The sequence below is a fragment of the Manis pentadactyla genome, chromosome 3 (genome assembly GCF_030020395.1).
Source record: "Manis pentadactyla isolate mManPen7 chromosome 3, mManPen7.hap1, whole genome shotgun sequence".
NCBI lineage: Eukaryota > Metazoa > Chordata > Mammalia > Pholidota > Manidae > Manis > Manis pentadactyla.
Genome location: NC_080021.1, coordinates 188,452,922 through 188,465,536, shown reverse-complemented (window position 1 = coordinate 188,465,536; position 12,615 = coordinate 188,452,922). Strand labels below are relative to the sequence as shown.

Below are 12,615 nucleotides of genomic sequence, written 5' to 3'. Positions count from 1 at the left end.
CCATACTGCTCTCTGGGTCCAAGTTTCCTGACACAGGATGGGAGAAGCACTGATAGCACCTCCCTCACAGCGCTGCTGTGAAGACCAGACCTGTCGGGACACACACCGTGCTTATCGTTGGTACTCACCGTCGGAGGCTCCCGGCCCAGGCAGATCTTCAGAGACTTGACAAACATGTGCAGGAAGCGGCCCAGCAGGAAGGCCAGACACAGAAGCGAAGGCCAGTAGAACATGACAGTCTCGTACCTCCCCACAAACTGCAACAGAGAGACCACGGGGTGCGGGCTCTAGGCGGGCCGGGCCGGGCCAGGCCTCTGGTGAAGGCGTGGACAGCAAGCTGCCCGCTCCAGGCTGCTCCTGCCACGGCTCCTGCCATGACCCGGCCTGCTCTCCCCACTTTCTCTGGCTCTGACGTCAGTAGCCAGTCCTGCTCCCCCAACCGGGCAGCCCTGGAACGAGCAGCGGACTTGGAGTCTAGCAGCCCTGGATTCGAGTCCTAACACCCTTGTTTTATTCTATACAAAGGGTTTTCATGGCCTTTTTAAAAATTAGGTATTAAATGCTCCTTTTGGGAAATACACATGAGAGAGGGAGGGCAAGGAGAGAAAGAGAAGTGAGCAGGGGAGACAGAGAATGGAAGGATGGGGATGGGGAAGGGGGAGAGAGACGCAGAGAGAGGGAGAAACCGAGAGGAAAGACGGGAGGGGGGGTAGGGCCAACACAACTGCCATCGTATCGAGAGCCACACAGGTGCCCAGGAGTGACAGATCTCTCAAGATGGTGCTCATAGTTTTTCTGTACTTTTAGTTTCATTTTGGTGGCAAAAAATGTTTTTATTGTTTTCAGATAAATAATATTGTGGCTTATCATTCACAATTTACTGGTTGGTTACGTTCTTTTGTTTACAGAGTATTTCCCCCAGGGGAAGGCAGGGTTTCTGCTGTGATGCTGGGGTACAGGAAGGAGACATGCTGGGCAGTGGGGGCCCGTGTCTTCTCTTTGTCCGTCTCCCCAGTGCAGGCTTACAGCCAAGACAGAGCCACTGCTGATATGTCAGTTGTCTTCCATCCATAGCTGTGTCCATATATCCATATCTATTATAAATTGAGATAGTGCCAAATATATTTCCTTCCAAATACACAGGTCTGTATATAACATAATAATTTCTCCACATGGTTAGAAATTATTTGCACACATCACTTGTAATGCTTCATAATAGTGCATTTAGATGAACCAAACTTTATTTAAACTGTCTCCTAGTATTTGACATTGTAGACTCTTTCCAATGTCTTGTTTTCATAAATAATGTTTCCATTGAATACAGTTAAAAACACAAGACCAAACTTTTGTTATTACCTTAATCTGGATTCCAGTCTCATGATTTTTTAACTAGTGAGTTATGTTAGTCCCTGAGCCTCACTTCTTGTTAGTGAATTGTGAATGGCACTAACATACTGTCTTCAAAGTGTCTGGAGGGCTCAGCAGTTAATTTTGGGACTAAGCCTTTGTGTTTAGCAAAAAGCAGTTCTTGAAGTTAGTGATTCTGAGTATAGAAGTAAGACTGTGCCCTCTCCCTTAATTAACTGTGCTTATTTTGAATTTCAAAAGAACCTCCAGATCTCTCCAAGGCTCCAAGAAAAGAAAAAATGTCTGTGATCAGGCACTGTTAAACAGCATGAAGGAGGGCATCTTCTGGGGCAGTGGTCTGCCAGAATGCACTCAATCCCAGTGCAGAGACCAGAGGGAAGCCCCAGGTCCCAGGCCTCATTTTCTAATCTGGCTCCCCAGACTCTCTTTATCCCACTCTTCAATCCTCCACAGTTACTATAGTCCAGGAGAGGCTTTGGCAAAGCAACCCTTCTAGGTGCAGGGTGCATCCCTCTTTCATCTTGCTCCTTTTCCTGGGGTACAAGGCTGAACACATGAACTAGTTTCCCCAGATTCCACGGAGGACAATGCAATGGCAAAGCTGGAAGGGGTTCATCTAGTCTGAGTGCCATTTGATAGACAGACAAGCTGAGGCTACAGAAAGGAATGGAAAGAAATGAGCTCTAGTGTCAGTCAGACCTGGTCTCAACTCCCAAATCTGCTGCTTCTTAAGTAATTTAATAAACTTGGGCCTCAGTTTCCTCACCTGTAAAACAGGTTTGCTGAGAGCTTCCCCACCTTGAGGGGATGCTGTGAGCACCAACTGAGAGAACATCTGTCTGTGAACGAGCATAAAATGCTATACAAATGGAAACATCATGAATGGCTCCAACTCCCTTTTTGTTCACATGAGGGAGCTGAGGCCCAGAGAGTGGCAGAGGCTTGTCTAATGTCACACAGCCTGTTGGCCATGGTGATGGGACTAAACACTCTAAACACAGCTCAGCAGGGACTTACCTGCCCATGGGGACATTCTGTGATGTGAAGGATGGTGACAGCAAACCTGGAGGACAGAAACAGGGCTTGGGCACTGGGGTCCCTCCAGTGGGGCGGCCACTGTGCAAACAGCCTAGATTCTACCTGCTAGAGTTACCTACTGCTCCCCATCTTTTCCCAGGCCTCTGTGTAGATCTCGCCCAGATCAGGTATCCTGTGTGTGCCAAAATGCAAGCATAATAAATTAATTTCATATGCGCTCATTTAGGACACAATCCCCAAATCTGCAAGAGCAGTGCACGAAGACCCTGAAAGATCTCATCTTCCCTCCCCATGACTCAGGTGGAGAGACTGAAGCCCCAAGGCACACCCAGAGCCGGGACCAAGACCCAGGTCTCCTGATTCTGGTGCCAACACTCTTTCTCCCTGGGCCTGGCCTTGTCTGTAAGCACTGCCCTGAGGAATCAGCCTCAAGGCTTTGCCCCTCTGGACACGCACTGTGGGTCATGTTCAAGCTTGATCCATACTCCCAAACTGTCCAAGCTGCTGGGTCATTCTCACCACCCTTTTCTCTCCTGGTCACAAAGTCTGTCAGAGGCTGATGATATTACTGCACATCTGACCCTGGGCACCCTCTTTTAATTTTTAAAATGCCACCCACTTCGAACATTGGAATTGTAGCCATTGGTGTATCTGTTGTCTGTGAGCCTCCTGCAGTGGCCCACACATGGCACCTGAGGACCCCCACCCCCTAGAAAATGCTGTATGAGGGAAACCAGCCCAGTAAGGGGGACACAGGCTGGAAAGCAGAATTGTTCATGGGCCTAGTCAGACAGTAATAGTCCTGGGGCCACTCTGTGCTGGGCCTGGTGCCCGTGCTGAGCACATAGCTATCACTGGACCCAGCTGGGGCAGATGATCGCAGAGAAGAGCAACATACAGACAAAGGCCAGAGCCCATGAGTCCTGAGGGCCTGTCTTGTTTCCCAGCACACTCCCTGGCTTGATGTGGCCTGCTTGCTGAATGAGTAAGTGGATGGTAAAGGGATGTAGGAGACTTGTGTGACTGGAGGTGTGTGCTAGAGACTGTTAGAGGGGGAGACACAGGAAGAGGCCTGACTGTGATGCCCCATATGACAAGCTGAGACACATGGACTTTCTCCTGGGCCCCCAGGGAAGCCACGACAGTATGGAGAGGCATCCAAATGGGACTTCTGTGTCCCCCCGCAGTGGGAACCTTTGTAGTTTATAGAAATGAATTTTTCTATATTCCTGACTTCTGGGAATATTCTATTCATGAGTGGCCTCATGTGAAGCAGAGAATGGCCTGACCTTCTGAAGCCTCAAGTGCAGTTACAAGCAGAGGCTACAGTGGGACCTTGAACCAGTTACCCCATTTGTCCACCCTGAGCCTCGGCTCCAGGCAAAGTTGACCTCCACGGAGAGCTCTCAGGTCACCTCCAGCCCTTCGTCCAGGGTTCACCCATGGCCAAAGTAATTACAGGAGGGCATTCAGTCAGATTCTGTCTTACCAAACCAGAGAGTAGCTGAAGCCAAGGATGGAGCTGACCAGCTGGAACTCTGATGAGAGGCAGGCAAAGAAGGGGAAGTGGGACAGGCCGACTTCGATACCTCCAATCAGAAGCACAAAGGCTGGAAGAGAAAGGGCCAGAGATGCTGTGAGTTCCTCTTCTTACAGGCTCAGCAGAGTCCCAAGGAAGCACTGGGGCTTTATGCTGACTTCCAGTCACAGACCTCAAGACCCAAGAAGGTGAGGGGACAAGCCTCAGCTCAGCACAAGAGGAAAGCAAGAATGTCTTTCATTTATTCTCACAACAGACCCTTCCTGGTACCTCTTCCATGCAAGGCACCAGCTAACTATTGAGATAAAGAAGACTTGGTCTCTATTCTTGGTTAGCTCACAGTATGGTGGGTGGAGACCACAAACAAAAATCACTGGGAGTAAAGCACTGCAAGTGCACAGTGGCAACACAAAGAGAGGCGATGTGCTGAGTGCATGAACCTCTTGTCACCACCATGCACTTTATACAAAGGGTGATGAAATTCTGCTACTGACTAGCTCTGAGATGATTTAACAGGATTCAGTGAAATCTAACCATGCAAGACAACTTTATAAACTATCCATTGGGAGCTGGGTCCTGGGCCAGGCACTGAATTCCAATATTCAGGTGGAATGAACAAGTGTCTTGCTTTAAAATGCTTATAGTCTAATAGAGAAAACAGGGAGGAAAGTAAGTGCTGGGATATATACTGTAACAGAGGCATATTCAACCTGCCATGGGGACAAGAGTAGGAAGCTACTGACCTCATCTGGGGGCTGGGTATCAGGGAAGGCTTCCTGGAGGTGGTGACATTTAGCATGGCCAGGGAATATATGCATGAATTTGTAAGGTAGAGAGAAGGAGGGAAGGAAGGACATTATTTACTCAAAGGATGGGAGATGGCTGGTTGGACAGTATTTATTTATTTATTTATAAATTTTATTAAGGTATTATTTTATTGATATACACTCTTATGAAGGTTTCACATGAAAAAACAATGTGGTTACTATATTTACCCATATTAAGTCCCCACCCACACCCCAATGCAGTCACTGTCCATCAGTGTAGTAAGATGCTGCAGATTCATTATGTGCCTTCTCTGTGCTACACTGTCTTCCCCGTGATCCCCCACACCATGTGTACTAAACATAATACCCCTCAGTTCCCTTCTCCCTCCCTCCCCACCCAAACTCCCATACCCCTCCCCTTTGGTAACCATTAGTTCCTTCTTAGAGTCTCTTAAGTCTGCTGCTATTTTGTTCCTTCCGTTTTGCTTCATTGTTATACTCCACAAATGAGGGAAATCATTTGGCACTTGTCTTTCTCTGCCTGGCTTATTTCACTGAGCATGATGTCCTCCAGCTCCATCCATGTTGTTGCAAATGGTAGGATTTGTTTCTTTCTTATGGCTGAATAGTATTCCATTGTGTATATGTACCACCTCTTCTTTATCCATTCATCTACTGATGGACACTTAGGTTGCTTCCATATCTTGGCTATTGTAAAAAGTGCTGCAATAAACATAGGGGTGCATATGTCTTTTTGAATCTGAGAAGTTGTATTCTTTGGGTAAATTCCAAGGAGTGGGATTCCCAGGTCAAATGGTATTTCTATTTTTAGATTTTTGAGGAACCTCCATATTGCTTTCCATAATGATTGAACGAGCTTACATTCCCACCAGCAGTGTAGGAGGTTCCCCTTTCTCTGCATCCTCACCAGCATTTGTTGTTCTTAGTCTTTTTGATGCTGGCCATCCTTACTGGTGTGAGGTGATATCTCATTGTGGTTTTAATTTGCATTTCTCTGATGACTAGCGATGTGGAGCATCTTCTCATGTGTCTGTTGGCCATCTGAATTTCTTCTTTGGAGAACTGCCTCTTCATATCCTCTGCCCATTTGTTAATTGGGTTATTTGCTTTTTGGGTGTTGAGGTGTGTAAGTTCTTTATATATTATGGATGTTAACCCCTTGTCGGATATGTCATTTACAAATATATTCTCCCATGCTATAGGATGCCTTTTTGTTCTGTTGATGGTGTTGGACAGTATTTATTATACAAATTTGAGTGGTGGAACATTGGTAGGAAAAGACAATATAAATTAGAGGAATAATTGCCATGAGGAGGGAAGCTGCAACTGCATAATTTAAAAATTTACCTGAATTCCCCCGCCGTAGAAGCATACAGAGCAACTAAGATGGCAAAACCAAAACCCACAGACAACATCTCAATAAATCTAGGTAACAAGACACATTTGCTATCAACATCTAAGTAAAAGGAAGCAGAGGGAAGGGAATGGATGTTTGAAGGCCTGAGAACAGAACCCCAGCTTCCCAGGAGATACTCACAGGAAATTGAAGCAGAAATAACAGCTAAAACTGGGCAGGCGCTGAAGGCTATGACTCACGGGGGAGAAAAAGCAGACCTTAGTAAGTCTGAGGATGCTGGAGTGGTCAGGGCCTGTGAACTAACTATACTAAACACCTAAGTCCCCTCCCAGGACAGAGCCCCTCATGGAGGTGGACTGCCAATAGTGAGGATCCAAAATGAGCAGGACAGGAGCATTAGGAGCTGGGAAACAGTGGGTCCAGACAAAAGCAGAGGGAAGAAACTGTTTCAGAAAGTGTGAGGATATAAGGAGGATACACATATGTAATCACTTTGTGAACTCAGAGAGACATCTAGAGCCATGAAGTAAGGAAAAATGTTCTGGCTCAGCTAGGTGCTCAATGTCATTAGTCTTTAGGAAAATGCAGATCAAGGGAACACTGAGATAATACTTCACATAAACTAAGATGACTGTAACTAAAACAAACAAAAAACCCAGAAACTAAGTGTTGGCTAGGATGTGGAGAATTGGAAACTTCACACATTACATTGCAGGTCAATGGAACAGAGCAGAGGGTCAAGAGACAGGCCCATATGTATGTAGCCAGTTGATTCTGATAAAGGTGCAAAGGTAATTTTGTGGGAAAAGGACAAGTTTTTGGAACAAATAGTGCTGGAACAAAAGAATAACCAAAGGCAAACTGCTCCCCCCAAAAGAACAAAAACAAAGGGACTGAGACCCATATTTCATACTATATGCAAAAAAATTAACTCAAAATGTATCACTGACCCAAATGCAAAATGTCACAAGACCAAAAAATCTAGAAAAAACATAGGAGAAAATCTAAGTGACCTTAGATTTGGTAAAGTTTTCTTATATGACATCATGCATGATCCATAAAAGAAAAAAGGAATAAATTGGATTTCATCAAAATTTTAAATGTCTGCTTTTCAAAAGAAACTGTTGGTAAAATGAAAATACAGACACAGACTGCAGGAAAGTATTTGCAATTCATACCTCTGATACAGGACATATATACAGATTATATAAAGAACTCTCAAAACTCAGTAAGAAGGAAAAAAGTTTTAAACATAGGCAAATGATTAGAAAATACACTTCACCTAAGAAGGCAAAGGATAGCAAAAAAACATATGAAAATATGTTCAGCTTCATTACTGATTACACAAAAGCAAATTAAAATCACAGTAAGATACCACTACCTGCCTCTTAGATTGGCTATGTGCTGTCAAGGTTATTGGGAAACTGGAACTATCCTACACTGATGGTGGTAATCTGAAGTAGAACAATCCAAGCTAAAAAGCTTCTGCTCAACAAAGGAAGCCGTCAACAAAACGAAAAGGCAACCTACTGAATGGGAGATGTATCTGTTAATGGACTAATATCCAAAATATATAAAGAACTCACACAACTCAATACCAAAAAAACAAATAATCTGATTTAAAAATGGGCAGAGGACCAGAATAGTTATTTTTTCCAAAGAAGACATACAGATGGCCAACAGACACATGAAAAGATGCTCAACATCACTAATCATCAGGGAAATGCAAACCAAAACTACAATAAGATATCACCTCACCCCATTCAGAATGGCTAATATCAGTAAGACAAGAAATAACAAGTGTTGGTGAAGGTGAGGAGAAAAGGGAACCCTCGTACATTGCTGGTCGACTCCAAATTGGTGCAGCCACTATGGAAAGCAGTATGGAGGTCTCTCAAAGAACTAAAAATAGAAATGCATGACCCAGCAATTTGACTTATGGGAATTTACTTGGAGAAAACAAAATCACTAATCCAAAAAAATACATGCACTCTTATGTTTATTGCAGAATTATTTACAATTGCTAAAATCTGGAAATAACCTAAATGTCCATCAATAGATGAGTGGGTGCATACATACAATGGAACATTACTCAGCCATAAAAAAGGATGAAATCTTGTCATTTGTGACAATATGGATGGACCTAGAGGGTATTATGCTAAGTGAAGTTGGAGAAAGACAAATACCACGTGACTGCACTTATATGTGGATTCTAAAAAACAAAACAAATGAAAAACAAAATGATTTACATTCAAACACAGAGAACAGACTGTTGATTGCCATAGGGGAGGAAGTAGGGGGATAGGTGAAAAAAGTGAAGGGAGAAGAATTAGTGAGAATGTTTTATATCTTAATCTGGGCAATGATTACATGAATGTAAACACATGTCAAAATTCATCAAGCTGTACACTGGGATTTGGGCATTTTATCATACGAACCTCAACATAAGAATTTTTTTAATAAAAATATTTTAAAATTTTTAAATAAAGGGAGGGAATCTAGTGAGAGAGATGGGAGAACATAGGTAATAGATTATCAAGGGAAGAGAATTTTATGGAATGTACATTATCTTCAAATGCTTTATATTAATCATGAAAAATAACGAATAAAGTGTTTCCATTGCAAAAAAAAGAAGCAGCCTGTTTTTTAAATGTAAAATAAAAACAAATATTTAACCCTGAAAATAAGATAAAATAAAACAAAATAAAATAAAATGGAACAATCATTTTGGAAAACTGCTTGACAGTTTCTTAAAAAATATGATCTACTACATGATTAATATGATCCAGCCATTCCACTCATAGATATTTACCCAAGAAAAATAAGAGCATAATACATACAAAGACTTGGACAAGTGGTGTTCAAGAACTCTCAGCAGCTTAATTTGCAATAGCTAAAAACTAAAAATAAATAAAATGTTCATCAACATGTGAATAGATAACACAAGCTTTATTTTCTCCATATAGTGAAATACTATACAGCAATAAAATAAAAAGAATGAATTTCTGGAACATGTTAAACCACAAAAAGAACTATGTTCTGTGAAAGAAGCCAGACCAAAAAAAAAAAAAGAGTACATTCTGTATGATTTTATTTATTTAAAATTCTGGAAAATGCAAACTAAGCAGTGATGAGGGCAGTGACAGGATATGGGTGGGAAGGAGAGATCACAAAAAAGAGGGGCATGGGAACTTCTGGGGTTCATTATATTGATTGTGGGGATGACTTCATAGATGTAAACATCTGTCAAAATGTATCAAATTGTATACTTCAGAGAAGTATGTGGTAGTGTTTCATTTTGGTTTGAATTTGCATTTCCCTAAAGATGAATGAGATGTTGTTAGGCATTTCCTCATATAGGCTCAGAGCCCATGAGAGAGAACTGGCCTGGATAGGGAGGTCTGGAAACCACTGTATTAGGGATGGTTGAACTATTTATTGGTCAGAGTTGCTTCTTCAGGGAGAGCGTGAGGCATGGGGAACAAAGAAGCATCAGACCAGCAGCCAAAGAAGCAAACCATGTTCTTTAAGGAGGAATCCTAGCACTTGCTGACATCAAGAAGGCAGAAAAGGCTATGACTTAGGAGAGGTTTTCAGGGTGGGAGATGATGACCCTACTTTCTGGGTCTTTGTTCCAACATGCCTGAAGGACCCCTGAACCTAACTGGGGGAAAGCTGCCACAAACAAGATTTGAGACTTTGTGGGCTAGGCGTTTTCCTTGGTTAAGTAACAGGCTAGGAAGAACACAGACAGCTCACAGTTTATCCCCACATCCCAGAGAACCCCTGCCATGCAGTGTCTGAGAGTAGGAATCCCCAGGGGCGATGCCCGGCAGGCCTGAGGCAGCCCTAGTACCTTGGGCCCACTGCGGGATCTGCAGGGGCTGGTAGCCTTCTGAAAACAGGAACATGACCTTATTGGCTGTGGCCCCAAAGGCGATTCCATACAACCATCGGTTACTAAAAGTGCCCACAAAGTCCAGAGGTCTGTGAACGAGAGAAAAGCTTGTGAGGCCAGAAGGTGGTGCATTCCCACAGGTCATCTCCAAAGTATTTATCCCAGCAGGAGAAGGGATTGCTGGGTAGTGAACTATTCATTTTAACTGACATTTTCTGAGGCCCTCTGTGCCAATTGTGTGGCTAGGCATGGATTCAGGTACTGAAGTAAGGAAGACATGATCCTTCCCTTTAAGGAGCTCCAAAGTCTCAGGGGGCAAAGCAGGGACACCAGCAGCCAGACAACAAGCAAAATGGAATGAGTTTCAGCTATGAGAGACACAGGCAATGCTTCAAGAGACCAAAAGAAGCAGTACGTTCTAGACAGTCATGGGGGAGCCTGTCCTGCACCCGGCCTGTGCATGAGAGTTCATTCCCATATCACTGGGAAGCTCTGGATATCATCTGCTGTGCTGATTCCACATCATCATACCTACTGGCCATAGCTGATTTGGACCATGGGTGACCACCTGACTGGATCAGACAATCAGATGCCTGATCTTGTATTTTGGACTTATGACCTTGGCGACAGGAGTCAGTTTTTAGTTGTTAAAACTCTGTTCTGGAATGTCATGCCAAGTTGGGATCAGAGTCAGTGCTAGAAGCATGCCAAGGGGTTAGGGAAGCAAAGATCCTAAGTCAGATGGCAGAGAGGAAAATGGTAAAATGGTGCTAACATGTCCCAGTCTCCCAGAGATGCCCATTTCAAGAGTTCCACTTCTCATGAGGCCAGCCTTGCCAGTTACTGTGAGATCTCTGGGACTCTATAAAAAAATTCTTTCTTTCCCTTTTATGTAAACAAGCTTTACTGGATACCTGTTTCTTCTGACAAAAATAGCTTTGTCTAGATCAGAGTAAGCACTGCATTTAAAAAAAAAAGAAAAAGCTTTTCCAACAAAGCATCATTTAAAGTGGCCTTAATGAAAACAGGGTGGCATTGAGCAATGCCTTGCAGGCAGGGACCTGGGGGCAGGATGTGGGCCTCACCTTCCTCTCCCATTTGACTCGCTCTTCTTCACCTTCAAGGCTCAGCTCAAGGAGCACCTCTTCGAGGAAGCCTCCCTGATCGCCTGCTTCCCACTGGGCACGCCTAGCTGCTGCTGTGCCTGGGTACCTCAGTGCTAAGTTCCTGTCCGAGTTTTCAGCACACCTCCCTTGGGTTATTGCTTGTTTAATAAACTATATATAAACTCCTCTGAGATGGGAACCTAGCATGAGACCTTAAAAAGGACAGGTGCTCACTGCATATTCATGGACACACATTTTGTTTGACTGAACTGAATTCTAATTCAACACCTGCAATACTGAAGAGCTCTGTGAGGCTATCTTTAAAACTGAGATGGAAACCCCTACTCTGCTCATATAAACTACAGAGTGCCATGCACATGTGAGGGGTTATTAATGAGTGAAGACAGTGGGCCAAAACAATTCAGAAAAGCAGGGCTTTTGATGGGAAAGTGGCCAAGGAGCAACCACATTGTGCCATTATCAATTTAATTCAAAGCAGCTTATCATTACCCATATGGCACTCTTACTTCTTAAAAATCCCTGCACCAGGCCCTACATACCTAATACCCAGGAAAGAATCCAAAGTTCTTTATCCACCAGCCCCAATCTTTTCCTGTGCCCCCAAACAATGTGGCTTAGACCTGGCAGTTTGGAGGGGGCTGACTGCTGCACTGGGTGGGATCCAGACTAAGCCTACTACTATGAGATGGTATCTGAGGTCCTTGGGCACTGCAGTTGGATTGCTTTCATCCTGAAGTCCAGGTCACCCTTAGCCTGGCATCTGGCTTCCTCTATTCTCTCCAGAGCCCAAGGCTGATACTTCAGCAAGTTCACATGTTTGAGCCTGCTTAGGGCATGACACTTGAGGGATCAGAGCAAATAGCAACCTCATCTGGGTTACAGCTCATGTCACTTGTCATCTGTGTGGCCCTGGGCAGTCACGTAACCTCTCTCAGCCTGAGTTTGCTCATCCATTACATGAACATAGCAACCTCCAACATGCTAGGTTGGCAAGAGGGTTCATCCCAGTAATGTAGGCAAAGCAAATGGTTTAGTGCCTGGGTCACAGTGTGCAATAATTATTAGCTGCTTTATTATAATTAGAGTTATTACTATTAGAGCATGATGAGGCAAAGATATGAACAATTAGAACTCAAGAAAATATTTAATAAAGGGTGCAGAGACTCAGAACAGCAGAGCTAGCCAGGCCCTGACAGTTCCTGGTCTAGCAGGATCACCCGGTGGTTGGCCCCTGGTGCCACAACGACAAGAACGCTTGCTGTCGCCAGTGGCAATGAACTGTCTCCCTCATGCCCCCTGAGGCAGCCATAGGGCTGAGTGTAGGAGGGCTTTCCCAAAGGGAGCTGATACTCACTGAAATGTTTCAAGCATCTCTGGGCAGCCCTGGGTGCTGAGGGTTAGGAGCCAATTCTGAGCTCTCAGGGCTTTGGCTGGGTTGGGGCAAGGGATGGGCAGGGCTGTCCACGGTAGGGTAGGAACAAGGGTGGGGAGGTAACTGG

General features: G+C 44.2%; 1 protein-coding gene across 3 annotated transcripts in view; it reads right to left on the bottom strand.

Annotated features, from left to right (window-relative positions):
- LOC118914045 (stimulated by retinoic acid gene 6 protein-like) overlaps positions 1-12,615 on the bottom strand; it is a 57,423-nt gene that overhangs the window by 31,695 nt on the left and 13,113 nt on the right. Inside the window, exons 4-7 of one of the 3 annotated variants that reach the window (XM_036888526.2) lie at positions 9,948-10,078; positions 3,896-4,016; positions 2,386-2,431; positions 129-257 (exon numbers count right to left, since the gene is read on the bottom strand). In XM_036888526.2, the coding sequence (XP_036744421.2) occupies positions 129-257; positions 2,386-2,431; positions 3,896-4,016; positions 9,948-10,078 (427 nt within the window). The remainder of the gene's footprint in view (positions 1-128; positions 258-2,385; positions 2,432-3,895; positions 4,017-9,947; positions 10,079-12,615) is intronic. The other 2 variants (XM_036888530.2, XM_036888529.2) reach the window with 2 other exon arrangements.